Source organism: Dendrobates tinctorius, unplaced genomic scaffold, assembly GCF_039654945.1.
Source record: "Dendrobates tinctorius isolate UK_male_01 unplaced genomic scaffold, ASM3965494v1 ptg000326l, whole genome shotgun sequence".
NCBI lineage: Eukaryota > Metazoa > Chordata > Amphibia > Anura > Dendrobatidae > Dendrobates > Dendrobates tinctorius.
The window spans coordinates 14,171,685-14,186,150 of NW_027361993.1; the positions used below are offsets into that span (position 1 = coordinate 14,171,685).

The 14,466-nt window shown below is 42.9% G+C and overlaps 1 protein-coding gene across 2 annotated transcripts in view; it reads left to right on the plus strand.

Moving 5' to 3' along the window:
* NPHP4 (nephrocystin 4) overlaps positions 1-14,466 on the plus strand; it is a 331,710-nt gene that overhangs the window by 268,359 nt on the left and 48,885 nt on the right. For both annotated transcript variants that reach the window (XM_073561791.1, XM_073561792.1), the window contains 7 exons: positions 266-394; positions 2,229-2,437; positions 6,938-7,164; positions 9,584-9,773; positions 10,871-10,954; positions 13,801-13,957; positions 14,047-14,132. In XM_073561791.1, the coding sequence (XP_073417892.1) occupies positions 266-394; positions 2,229-2,437; positions 6,938-7,164; positions 9,584-9,773; positions 10,871-10,954; positions 13,801-13,957; positions 14,047-14,132 (1,082 nt within the window). The remainder of the gene's footprint in view (positions 1-265; positions 395-2,228; positions 2,438-6,937; positions 7,165-9,583; positions 9,774-10,870; positions 10,955-13,800; positions 13,958-14,046; positions 14,133-14,466) is intronic.

The window sequence follows — 14,466 nt, forward strand, 5'->3', positions numbered from 1 at the left end:
GACCTTGGGACCTTGAGGGTCCCAGCAATCAGACCCCCGACCTTGGGACCTTGAGGGTCCCAGCAATCAGACCCCGACCTTGAGGGTCCCAGTAATCAGACCCTCGATCTTGGGACCTTGAGGGTCCCAGCAATCAGACCCCCGACCCTGGGACCTTGAGGGTTCAAGCAATTAGAACCCCAGGTTATCAGTAAGTTATGCTCTAACCCATGAATTTTTTTGGGGAAAATAATCCTTTAATTATAATATTTATTTATTTTTACAGGTCGTGTTGCTGACCAAAGATTAAAGATATCTGCTGCGTTACCTACACCAAGATCTCGTGTTATCACAGCGCATGATGAGAGAAGCAGTTTTCGTGGAGGAAGTTTACTTTCAAGTCGAACTGTGGGCAGTAAGTGTTGTGCTGCAGGATCATATACCAAGTGTCCTTATTATCTGGGAATATAGGTCATAGCACCAATAGAAGTTTCCACATATCTTAATGGCTTGTAAATATGCTGTTACACCACTGCTGCAGCTCTGGCAAAGTCAGTGTCAGGCTTCACTTTTCTTCTGGAATTCCTTTCTTAAACCATTAAGAAGTATCTACACTTTCTTCCTGATTTTTCATATCAAACAGGCACTTGAAGATCGGTGGGGGTCCAGATCCTAAGAACCCTACAGATCGCTCAATAGACCGAGAAGTGCACAGCTCAGCAGACACAGAGCGGGGTATGGATGCAACAGAAAACATAGACAATGAAGCCTATGCGTTCTCTTGAATCGGTACTCTTGGCTGTGTAAACTCTCAGACAGGAGCTTGCTCATCAGTTTTTTGAACTCTATTGAACGATCGGTGGGGTTCCCTAGAGTCAAAATACCCCCAATCTGCAGGCAATTCACATGCCTGCTAAATATTAAAAATCAAGAAGAAAGTTTATTTTCTCTTCAATGATTCAACTTTTTAAAGAGAATATCCACACTTGAATGCCATTTAATTTCTGCACTGAGTATTGTTCTCCGATGCAAAGTTTGCAGTCCTCTGCATAGACAAAGAGAATTTTCCACATTTTGGTTCTCTGCAGCCAGCACTAGAGGGAGCTTACTGCATATCCTTTATACAGGAAGCTCAATAATAATTAGTATGCAGCAGCTCCCTCTAGTGGTGTAACAGTTCCTTACAGGTCAAAAAGGGGATTCTGCAATCAGATTTGATGCAGTCCATTCTGTTTACCAGAATATAAGAATTCCCTTAGTTTTTGCCCTTTTAGTCCCCATATAGGGATCTGTTCCTCACTGCAGGGCTTCCCAGGGTTTCGTCCGCAACGTATTGAAGGACTATATATTGGCAATGTGGGTGTCAGGCCGCATCAAGATCCAAGAGGGGAACAGAATACTAAGGCAGACGAACCGCCAAAAATCAAAATGGGAGCAAATGGGTTAATCAAGAAGAGTACTCTTCAATAAAGTGCTGCAGAAGTGTCGGAGAACCAATAACTGGCACGGAAATATAGTAAGACAGGTGCCAGACTCATTGATTTGTCTGCTGACCAGGCTCCCTGGTTTGCAGCTGGATATATCATTGGCTGCGGATTGGGAATATGAATGGCAGGGCAGCCTAGTATTTGGCACATGTGCTGTCCTGCCTCTTACATTGCTGCCGAGATAACCAGAGCATCGATGGCAGGCAGTGAAGAACGTTGCGGGATCTTGGCAAGGGAAGTATGTTAAACATTTGGGGTCCATTGTCATAAAAATAAATCTATGATTTATTAAGAAATTTATCAGCGCAGAAGATTGAACCTAAATGTAGCCTCGAGGTAAAATGAGAACTTCCACTTTAAGGCATCTTTCATTATCTTTCCAACGTGGTGACTATGCCAATCATCAGCGGTTAGTAATCCAGTTCAGCAGCTTGCATCATTACAAGTAAATATGCTTTGTCTGGATGGCAAATGATGAAATGTCCAACTTTCCGATCACAGCGCATGGTGTAAATACTCTCTGCAATAACACAATTAACCCTTATTTAAAGGGCCACTATTACAATGGGACAATCAGGCTTAATTGCTCATACTCCACACACAATATGGCTTACACCTTGTAATGCGGCTATTTAAATAAAAAAAAAAAAACCCGCACATTGCAGAAGGCTCTACAAGCTCAATTATGTTTAATGGCGCACCATTGTGAGATTTAGCCCTGTAATCACTTTGCTCAAAACCCCTTTCATATTCCATTGACAGAGAAAAATATCTCCCAAGCCCAGAAGTTGGCTGACCTAGACAGCGAGCTGGCAGCAATGCTGTACAGCCGAATGAAAGAGGTAAGCATCGCATACCAGCAACCAAACAGTGAGACGGATGCCATTCAGAGGCGTAAAATGGAGAGGATGATGGCAGTCCGACAGCTCGAGTCACAAGAGGACCCTAAAACGAGAAAATCGCTCCTACTGGTAAGTACAAGTCTTGAGAGATTCTCACTTTTCTTGTAGCCAAACTGTGGCTTAGAGACTGGTACCAGTCTATTACTGGTTCCTTGTCGCTGTTGACATCTCATGGCAGCTTGGGTTTATACATTCGTGTGGACTCAGAATGGACTGAAGAAAATGTCATCCAAGTCCTGATACGTGTGGCAGAAGCATACATGAATCATTGTGTTCCTTAGCAGTAAGGCTCAAAATTCTACCTTATATTGCCCATATGAAGGCTTTTACACTTTAGACCTACAGTAGCATGTAAAAGTTTGGGCAGCCCTGGTCAAAATTACGATTATTGTGAACAGGTAAGCACATATTACTTGATCTTCTTAAAGAGGACCTTTCACCAAATTTGTTCATGTTGAACAGGACACACGATGTAATAGTGGCTGCAGAGCAGAAAAAAAAACATTTTTTTTTTTTTTTTTTCTTTCACCTCACTGTTGCAGAGTTACTAGCAATCAAAGAATTTGACATCTAAACAGTTACTTATTTTTTTTAAAGTCTAAGTGGGTGTTGCCTGAAAGATTTCACTGGGGGGCGTGTAATGGGACTGTTTGTCATTGCACAGTTTTTGTAGAGGGCGTGTTCTTCTTTCTCCAATGTGTTGCTGCCAGCTTATGATTGGTCAGAATTAGAAAGAGGAAGAAGTACACACCCCCAGTGAAATTTTTCTGGTAATCTCTCTGGTAATGCCCACTTGGACTTAATTGTTTAGGTTCCCAAATACTTTGATAGCTAATATCTCTGCCATAGAGAGGCAAAATAAAAAAAACAAACAAAAATGTTTTGTTTATCATTTATTTTACTCACTTCTATAGTGCCATTAATTCCACAACAATTGTCAGAACTATCTCCATTGGGGCTCGCAATCTAGATTCCCTTATCAGTATGTCTTTGGAGTATGTGAGGGAAAACTGAGAACCCAGAGGAAACCCACCTGGAGAATATCCAAACTCCTTGCAGATGTTAGATTTGAACCCAGGACTAGAGTTGAGCGAATTTTTCAGTTCAATTTCGACTATGATCGTTGGTGAATATTGTTTTTGCATTTTTCGCCGAACACAGCTGAACGTCATTGGAGACAATGGGAGTAGAAATGACCAAATAAATATGTTCAGAACTGATCATCAAACATAAATTTGGCACGAATAGGATCTCAATATGGCACAAATATGGCAAGTTCAGATTTGGCAGCCAATTCCGAACATATTTGCTCAACGCAACCCAACCGAAACCAACCCGTACAGCTACACAGCTAGTTTTACTGATCGTCTTCACACGCACTGGGACCTAGTATGTCCTGATGTGCCCAGAAGTTTGCTCTTTTGCTCTTGCATTACTATAATATATTTTTTTGTAGAAGAGAGGACTTTGTTCCCTTATAGTTTAATTGTATCTTAGTTTTTCAGGAGATTTTTATATTTACCGTAGTCTGTGACAATACAACACATTTTATATGTCAAGCAGAAAACTATTAAAACCATGTTTTTAATTTTTAATATGAAAACACTGACTCCCAGTTGCTGCCATGTCAGGATAAACTTTGCATTTTTTGGCTGCCGCCCGGCCCATATGTCTGTAAAAGGTTAGCAGTAATTTAGTGAGCATAAATACATTTTACATCTGAATAGATTATAAGACTTTGTGTAAAAACTAAGTTGATCTTTTCTTATGCATTAATCTCAGTAAATTTTGTAGCCGCCCTGATACTTATATAAATAGACATTGAGAACTGAGCGCTATCTTCACACATTAATAATGGCTTTGTGCCGTGTGTGGAAGTTATCGCCTAGCCACAGGACCACATGATAGGCATAACTTCCCAATCACTTGTGGTCTGCTAGGACCTCCTCTGATTCTGAGAATGGGTTTCTGAGGAGGTCGAGGATGCCACCTCTGCTCTATTCATTCTCTATGGCACTGACAGGCATAGCCAAGTGCAGCGCTCTAACTCTTTTCCCACACAGAATCAATGAGAGCAGGGGTGTGAACCCCCCCTTTCATCTGGGACGCCTGATGCCTCGTTTTTGGGATTGGTGGCAATACCAGGTATTAGACCCTCAGCGATTCAGAACGTATACCCTATTCTAATGGTAGGGTACATCCTCCAATCTTGGCACAAGTTTCTTTCTTTCATTCTCTTTCTTTCCCTTTCTTCCTTTTTTATTTAATCTGATCCATGCAATTCTTCATGCCTCCTGTGGTGGTGCTGTTACAAAATTGAACACACGCAACCAAGATCTTTCACAGATTACCACTGATCTCTGGGGCTAGATAGTTGTTCGTGCTGTGATCGATTAAATGTGGTTTTCCTTTTAAACAAAATGGCGTTTTCCAATTTGGACATAATCTATAAAAAGGCATTTCCACCTCAGTTCAAATTACCAGTGAATAGACATCTCTCCTACTTAATGAAGGTATTCCCAACATATCTTGGGGTGCAGTGCATTTGCCATGTATGTCTAAGAAATCTCCTGGGGCAAACATCAAGGAATCCATAGTGATTCACCCAAAATTTTTTTTTCCTCTTGGGCATAAACTACAGGTAAAAAAAAACATTATGAACAGTTACATACATTACATTTTTTTCATATGTGAGCATATAAGTGGTGTACATCATATAAGTGGTGTACATCATTTAAAACCAGTGTGAATACTCCCTTAGGCCTGTTTCACACATCCATTTGTGTCCATCAGTCAAAATCCGCCGTTTTGCAAAAATAAAAAAAGGATCCGCCATTTTTCTTGGCGGATCCGTTTTTTCCCCATTGACTTGCATTACCGGCGGATCTTGACGGATGGCCATCCGTTGGATCCGTTTTTTTGCGGATCCGCCAAAATTTTGACATCCGCCGACATTCCCGAACGGACCATGCAACGTTTTTTCGGGCGGCCGGATCCGCATTTGTCACTGCGCATGCCCGAAAGACTTCACTCAGCCGCAAATTTAACCCTTAACTCTGTTCTGGCGGCTGAAAAATTCTCTCTCTCTTTCTCTCTCTCCTTCCCCAGGCAGCGGTTCCTTTCTCTCTCTCTCGCTCTCTCTCCTTCCCCAGGCAGCGGTTCCTTTCTCTCTCTCTCTCTCTCCTTCCCCAGGCAGCGGTTCCTTTAAAATTCTTCCTTTGACGGATCCGTTAAAATAACGGTCCGGTGCCAAACGTTGTGGTCACTACAGGAACGGATCCGTTATCCGCCATTTTAGCGGATTTTGACTGACCAAAAAACTGATGTGTGAAACAGGCCTTAGTTGCACCTGTTTTTTTTTTAATTGTTATATATTTTAAGCTGCTTAAAGGTATTGTCCGGTGAAAAGTTATCACCTCTTACTAAGATACTAAGATTGGCGGGGGTCCAACTGCTATAGAATATGGAACTTTTTTCCCTGTTAGAATAAAGCTGCGCGGCGCATGCTTGACCGCCGCGCCATTCATTTCCCCGACGAGTGGCCGAATGCTGCATTCAGCCTCTTCCGACATCTGCTGCGTCGGCCTCTTCCGGCATCTGCTGCGTTCGGTCTCTTCCGGCATCTGCTGCATTCAGCCTCTTCTGGCATCTGCTGCGTCGGCCTCTTCCGGCATCTGCTTCGTCGGCCTCTTCCGGCATCTGCTTCGTCGGCCTCTTCCGGCATCTGCTTCGTCGGCCTCTTCCGGCATCTGCTTCATCGGCCTCTTCTGGCATCTGCTGCGTTCGGCCTCTTCCGGCATCTGCTGCGTTCGGCCTCTGCTGCGTTCGGCCTCTTCCGGCATCTGCCGCATTCGGCCTCTTCCGGCATCTGCCGCATTCGGCCTCTTCCGGCATCTGCTGCATTCAGCCTCTTCCGGCATCTGCTGCGTTCTGCCTCTTCTGGCATCTGCTGCGTTGGCCTCTTCCGGCATCTGCTGCGTTCGGCCTCTTCCGGCATCTGCTGCGTTCGGCCTCTTCCGGCATCTGCTGCGTTCGGCCTCTTCTGGCATCTGCTGCGTTCTGCCTCTTCTGACATCTGCTGCGTTGGCCTCTTCCGGCATCTGCTGCATTCAGCCTCTTCCGGCATCTGCTGCGTTCTGCCTCTTCTGGCATCTGCTGCGTTGGCCTCTTCCGGCATCTGCTGCGTTGGCCTCTTCCGGCATCTGCTGCGTTCGGCCTCTTCCGGCATCTGCTGCGTTCGGCCTCTTCTGGCATCTGCTGCGTTCTGCCTCTTCTGACATCTGCTGCGTTGGCCTCTTCCGGCATCTGCTGCGTTCGGCCTCTTCCGGCATCTGCTGCGTTCGGCCTGTTCCAGCAGCTTCCTAGAGAATGAATGGAGCGGCTGTCATGTGTCAGATCCGTTTTATAATGGGGATAAAGTTGTCACCCAATGTTCCCAGTATCAGATCAGATGTATGTGATAAAAGATGGCTTCTGTTTCGGGATGTACTGTGCCACTTTTTGATGTATGAGACATTAGTATTGAGCTATTTTTCTGTGTTTTTCTCACTTATTTTTTTTTGTTTCTAGTCTCATCATGAGCAGCGCACTCAGCACACTAGAGATTTGCAGCTCATTGAAGCGTACCGGGAACGCACCAAAGCCGAGTGTATCTCCAGTATGCTGAATCAGGCTATTACCTCAAATTACACCGTGTATGCTACGCTGGGCACCGCAGAATTCTTTGAATTTCAACTTAAAAACCCTTATAACATCCAGTACACCATATCTATTGAGATTGATCATTCAGATCTCAGGTACAAACTAATGTATGGGATCCGTCTTCTGTTATCATTATCCCAAAATATGTAATAAACTGTGTGCGCAGCTAAAAACCAACCTCACGTGGAAAGCTCTGGGACAGGAGGTGGCACACGGTGGAGTAGGTGCCGACCGAGGGGATAGAAGTGAGGTCTACACAACAGGGGGTCTAGAAAAAAGATCTACAGTAATTAGTAAATGAAGACCTGCACTGACTAGAAGGGAAAAAAATGCAAAATTTCAGAACCATGAAACCTTACTTGGTTAAAAAAGAAAATTAAAAAAAAATCCCTGATCGCAGGGCGCTGATGAGTTTCCATGGCAGCCCAGGACCTAAAAAAAGGCAGCCGGGGGCCTAATAGGACGCCTGTCAGCGCGTTACACTGACAGGCGTAATACACTGCAATACCTAATTATTGAAGCGTATTATATCAGCGTTCGAGCCATTGCACGGTCAGGTCCCCTACTGGGACAGAAAAACAAAGTAAAATTAAAATGTTTTGCAATATATGTAAAAAAAATCCAAAAAACATTCTTTTCCTACTAAAGAATGTTTTATTAGGACATGAAAAAAAATAAAAAATCATATTAGTTTCACTGTAATCATAACAACCGAACTCTAAAATGATCACTTTCTTTAATTCTCACGGTAAATAAAAATAAATAAATAACTACATTTTTTTAAAAAAATGCCAGAATAAATGGTACCAATAAGTTATAAAGTGTCCCTAAAAAAAAAATGCCCTTATAAAAATCCATCAATGGAAAAACACAATTAATGGCTCTCAGAATGGCAACATAAAAGCAAATGATTGTTGTCGTTTTTTTATTGCTCAGAAAGCCGTAAAACATAAAAAAGCAGATCAAGTTGACATGACATTTGTATCGCACTATGTGCAGTTAAAGAAAAAAATAGTTTCAGAATTGCTGTGTTTTTTCTCATCCCACCCCCCAAAAATGTAAACCATTTTAGAATAAATTATTTGTACCCCAAAAATGGTAGCATTAAAAAAATACAACTTCTGTTACCCATGTAGTGGTGCAAAAACAAAAAAAGGCTCTGTTGCTTCAAGACCTCAAATAGCAGGTTTCTTAAGGGGTTAAATGGTGTGCAACAAGCGCCCTCTAGTGCAGTAATTTTTTAAATTTAAATCTATTTGAAGAGGTTGTCCAAAACAATAATTTTTTTTACTTTGGGCCTAATATTAACAAGGCAGGTAGTAGCTAACTGAGGCAATCACCTGCCTGTTCTACCCAGCGCCGGCTCAGAGCAGTCACAGACCGGTCCTGCCAACACAGCAGCTCATCTTCTTCCACTCTGCTTTATAGATGGGGTGGGACTGCAGACGTCACGTCATGTTGATTGACAACTGGCTCCCCGCAGTTAGGCAGCAGGGAACTAGCTGTCAATTCAGCATGACAAATGCAGTCACACCCCATCAACAAAGCAAAGTGGAAGAGAAGCCACTGCTCTGTTGACATGTCGACAATGGAAGCTGCTGAATAGATGGCAGGAACAGTGTGTGACCGCACTGTGGTGGCAGAGATTGGTGTTGGGCACAACAGGCAGGAAAGTAGCAACTACCTGCCTGTTAGTTCTTAGACACACAGTAAAAAAATGATTCCTGGGTATCCCCATTTTTAAAACAAGCCGCAGCTGATAACATAAGATTGTCATGGTGCCTAGTGTTGGACTCCATGATGATGATGATGATGATGATGGCCTATCCCAACAATAGGTAATCAATATCAGTGCTGTGGAAAACCCCTTTAAGACATCAAATAGTGCAATATTTTGGGCCTAGATTACGCAAAACTTAATGGTGTGAATGTTCACTACAGTGAGACCCACCAGAAGACATCTTTAAAAAGATAATTTGGTGCATCTCAAAAATATGGAAACTGATTTTTTTTTTGCAAAAATTTGATGATTTGAAGATACTGGCCCCAAACCTGAGGCTGCATTACTGAGAAGTTTTGATGACAAGTCCTCTTCTGGTACGACATTGTCGTGAAGTCCTGTTAGGGATTCACATCACCATGAATATTTACATCTACTGGAGACATACTTGCCAACCTCTTCTACGAGGCTCCAGGAATAAGGGGAAGAGTCAGCAAATTTCTGGGGTCCTGTAAAACCTGCCTGAAACCTTCAGAGGGTCTCCTTATTCAGGAAACTGACGAGAATGGGGCAGGTCTTCAGAAAATAGGCGAAATTTGCCAACTATGTTCACCACCAAGGGAAACTCAGATCCTTTGTGGTAATAGTTTGCTAGTATGGCCTGAAGCTAATGGTGATTAGTGTCGCTCCCTATAGTCACCATGTCATGGAGAGAAAGAATCTGAATCTCAAATCGATGACATGATCCCATGGCCATGGACTATAAAGCTGAAGGTTTCTCTATACCCTTCCAGGGTGATCGTGGACACACAGGAATGGAGACATTTTAAAGAGCTGACAAACACAACGACGCCCATAGAGGAAAATATGTTTCATGTTCAGCAGCAGAGCGACACCCCCCAGCTGTACCTCCGACCCAAGGAGACCGTTTATATTCCATTCAGGTACCAGACTGTCTGCATGGATCCCACGTCCTTGCTGTCGGTGAGTTTGGGAATGATACCATAGATTATACGGTACATGGTATTGTATCCTAGGGCACACACTTAAAGGGGTTATGCCCTGTCAGAAAATTATGGTCCCTGGGCACAGCTTGTTATAAAAACCAAAACAAACCACGCTTTACTTACTCTCATCAGGTCCATTTCTGTGTCTCTGCTGCTGTTCCTGGTGACCTATATCCGCTGCAACGCTGAAATCAAGTCTACAGTGCATCAGCTAATCAGTGAGCTGAACTGCACTGTCTGTGTAGACGGAAAGCTCTGCTCAGATCAGCTGAGCTCACTCATTGACTGTAGCACTGTTCAATCAACATCTGGTCTATAGTCAGTATCGGACACAGGATGCTGCAGCTGAGACAACCTGGGGAGAGTGAGTAAAGCGTGTTTTGCTCTTTTTTTTTTTTTTTTTTTTTTAGAACAAACTGCACTGGGGTTGGAGGACCCCTTTACTACTTACCTGTACACCTAACAATCCTCCTCAAAGCTTATGAGATCTCATCCGTTATGTCTTAAAGGGAACCTTTCGGAAAGTTTTTCCATATGAAAGTCGTGATGTTGCTGTGTAACTGCTTGTCACTCAGTAAAATAACTTTTTTGTAGAAATTCAAATCAGGCTGGAAGTGCACTGTGAGTGTGTCATTGCACTCAGACCTCTTTTCCCAAGTGCATTGACTCCCCAGTGCACTTCCAACCTGATTTGCATATGTCTTCTACGCTAGATTTCTTATGACTTTCACATAAGGTAATATTTTTTTTATTGGGATACACGTGCTGTATTCATATGTAAGAATGTGCTAACAGAGTCTCTTTAAGTGAATGTGTGTGGTAGGTTTACATCCAGCTTCTTATAGCTCCCTGCATTGAGGTCTGCAATATAAGTGGAGTAACCGCCTCATCTAGGAGAATAACAAACATTATATATTTTACCATGGCCGTTTAATGTCAGTCATTATTATTTATATTTATAGTCATTAACCTTAACAATAAGCCCTGCATGGGCAACTACCAGCTAATCTCTGTAATATCTGCACATTTTCTGGGCAAGACGTGATATACACTACATTTCTTTTGTGACTTCAGAGTCCTGATCCCGGACTTTTAGCAAAAGACCCCGACAAGTCGTCGCAATTCAAGCCAAACACCATGTCTTCTAAACGGATTAAGGTGAGATGATAGACCTAGTATTTGTACGTCAAACTTTTTAGTTGTTTTCTGTCCCTATATCATTTTATGATTGGTGGGGCCCAACCTGGATTTTCTTTGATCCTGAACATAAAAGAGATGCAGAGTTGGTTTGGAAGTAAGACCCCCCTTCTAAGTTTTCCCCACCAAATGGTGGGACTAAAGCCAGCATCATATCCTTGACTAGGGTCATGCCGCAGGTTCCTGCATAATAGGTGGTCAAGGTACCACTGTCATTGGGGAAACAATGAGGAGGTGCGCTGTACCACCGTTCTGGGCCTTTGATTTCCTTGGGTTAGTGGGAGACCCCCACCCATAATAAGATGATCACATACCCATCACTTTATCAGGTAGGAAAACCCCTAATAGTAAAGCTGTGATAACCAATATGGCTACTATATAGGCTCCTAAATGACTTGTCAGCAAGCTTTCCAAGATTTCTTAATGGCAAACCTGTTAAAGGTGGCCATAAACTATAGATCACTGTCTACCAACAGTTACCATTGCACCTTGAGCTTGGCTGCTCTTGCATGTGCTCTCAATTGGTAACCTGTTAATTTCTCATCTTGTTACAGTTGTGGCCAAAAGTATTGACACCCCTGCAATTCTGTCAGATAATACTCAGTTTCTTCCTGAAAATGATTGCAAACACAAATTCTTTGGTATTATTATCTTCATTTAATTTTTCTTAAATGAAAAAACACAAAAAGAATTGTCCTAAAGCCAAATTGGATATAATTCCACACCAAACATAAAAAAGAGACCTGAATGTTCCTGTGTCTACCGTGCGCAGTGTCATCAAGAAGTTTAAAGCCCATGGCACTGTGGCTAACCTCCCTAGATGTGGACGGAAAAGAAAAATTGACAAGAGATTTCAACGCAAGATTGTGCGGATGTTGGATAAAGAACCTCGACTAACATCCAAACAAGTTCAAGCTGCCCTGCAGTCCGAGGGTACAACAGTGTCAACCCATACTATCCGTCGGCGTCTGAATGAAAAGGGACTGTATGGTAGGAGACCCAGGAAGACCCCACTTCTTACCCCGAGACATAAAAAAGCCAGGCTGGAGTTTGTCAAAACTTACCTGAAAAAGCCTAAAACATTTTGGAAGAATGTTCTCTGGTCAGATGAGACAAAAGTAGAGCTTTTTGGGCAAAGGCATCAACATAGAGTTTACAGGAGAAAAAAAGAGGCATTCAAAGAAAAAAACACGGTCCCTACAGTCAAATATGGCGGAGGTTCCCTGATGTTTTGGGGTTGCTTTGCTGCCTCTGGCACTGGACTGCTTGACCTTGTGCATGGCATTATGAAGTCTGAAGACTACCAACAACTTTTGCAGCATAATGTAGGGCCCATTGTGAGAAAGCTGGGTCTCCCTCAGAGGTCATGGGACTTCCAGCAGGACAATGACCCAAAACACACTTCGAAAAGCACTAGAAAATGGTTCTAGAGAAAGCACTGGAGACTTCTAAGGTGGCCAGCAATGAGTCCAGACCTGAATCCCATAGAACACCTGTGGAGAGATCTAAAAATGGCAGTTTGGAGAAGGCACCCTTCAAATATCAGGGACCTGGAGCAGTTTGCCAAAGAAGAATGGTTTAAAATTCCAGCAGAGCATTGTAAGGAACTCATTGATGGTTACCGGAAGCGGTTGGTCGCAGTTATTTTGGCTAAAGGTTGTGCAACCAATTATTAGGCTGAGGGTGCCAATACTTTTTTCTGGCCCATTTTTGGAGTTTTGTGTGAAATGATCAATGTTTTGCTTTTTGCTTCATTTTCTCTTGTATTTTTTCATTTAAGACAAATTAAATGAAGATAATAATACCAAAGAATTTGTGATTGCAATCATTTTCAGGAAGAAACTGAGTATTATCTGACAGAATTGCAGGGGTGTCAATACTTTTGGCCACAACTGTAGCTAGATTCTCTAAGGCATAGATCAGGGTAGATCAGAGGCCATGTTGTAGTATTGTTGGACTTGCCGGATGGCATGGGGAGCAGCCAGGACAAGTTCAGTTGGATATGCAGGATGGCAGGAGGATAAGCTGAGCTGGAAGCACTATTTCTAGCAGAGCCAAATGTGCAAACAAAACTGATGTGTAGGCAGTCTGGTACCTTGCTGCATGAATGCAGTAGTAGACAGGAGGAGCAGAGTTGGATAGGCAATTATTTATTTTGGCAAGAATGAGATTGTTATAAGGAACCTATATTTAGTAGGATTAATGGTGCGGTAATACCAAAAAATAATAGAAAAAAGTTTATCTCATACCTTCATCTTACAGAGTTTAGTGTGTGACAGCGCCAGGAATTTCAGGCAAGTTTGTTATCAAGTAACTTGATTTAGCAAAGTTGGGGCTGTGCACAGCGCAAAGAATGCATGTGCTAGCAGACTGCACTACCTGAATACTCAGACAGTGCACAGCTGCCTAAGCCTGCCTTAAAAGTCCTTGGATCATGACATAGCAGGGGCCATAGTAACCAGGCTTGGACTAGCACAAAGGGAACCGGCCATAGGGGTAGGGAGAAAAGCCCGGAACTTGAGCCAGTATAAACAATGGCCTCTTTTGGTGGCTATTTATTTACTAAAATGTATGCTGTTATGTAGTCCAAAATACCCCGACCCTTCATTTCTATACCGTTTGCTGTCAGGACTCCGTTTTATATACATTAGGTGGTCAGCCGACATTCATGTTATGTAGGAAAACATTTCTCATCACTATGTAATTTGACAGATTACTTGCTCAGGAGTCTAGGAAAGTTAGGTGACAACCTCTCTGGGATGTCTAATGGCGGCTCCATCACAATCTTATTTTCATGTATGTGTCAGGTTGCCTTTAAGGCATCAGATGGAAAACCAATTGCCATTCTCCAAGTGAGCGTGGAACCGCAACCGCACATCGTGGACCAAACATTTAGATTTTATCACCCCGAGCTGACATTCCTGAAGAAGTCCATCCGGTTACCCCCGTGGTACACTCTTCCAGGTACAGTAAGAAAATATTGTTTTCCACGCTATTTTCTTGTTGTGAATTTATCGATTTTTTTATATCCATGGTATCTTGCTTTATTCTAGGTGCCCCTGTTGGAATGCCTGGAGGGGAACCGGAGCTGTATGTGAGGTGCAGTGACCCCAATATTATCTGTGACACCAAGAAACTGGTAAGTGAGACCATGCCATTCATCAATGAATCACATTAATCCTTGTTCAGTGTCTGAGAGCCCCTCACAGCATTCGGTCCATATCTGCTTCTTTTAGTGGATGTGCAATCACTGCGGCTGATGCAGTAGAACATGATTGTTTTGATCTTGTATTAGGCATAGAGTCAACATGAGGTCAGAGACAAGAGGGAGAGACTGATAGGAGCATATAGGGGTTTAGGAGAAGAGTGTGTTGGCTTTTGTGAGAGGCAGTAACTAGTTCCTTTCTTACATAGCGAGGAGAAGTTGCCTATGACGGGAAAGCATTATGAACCTACCAGAAGCCACTTGTGAC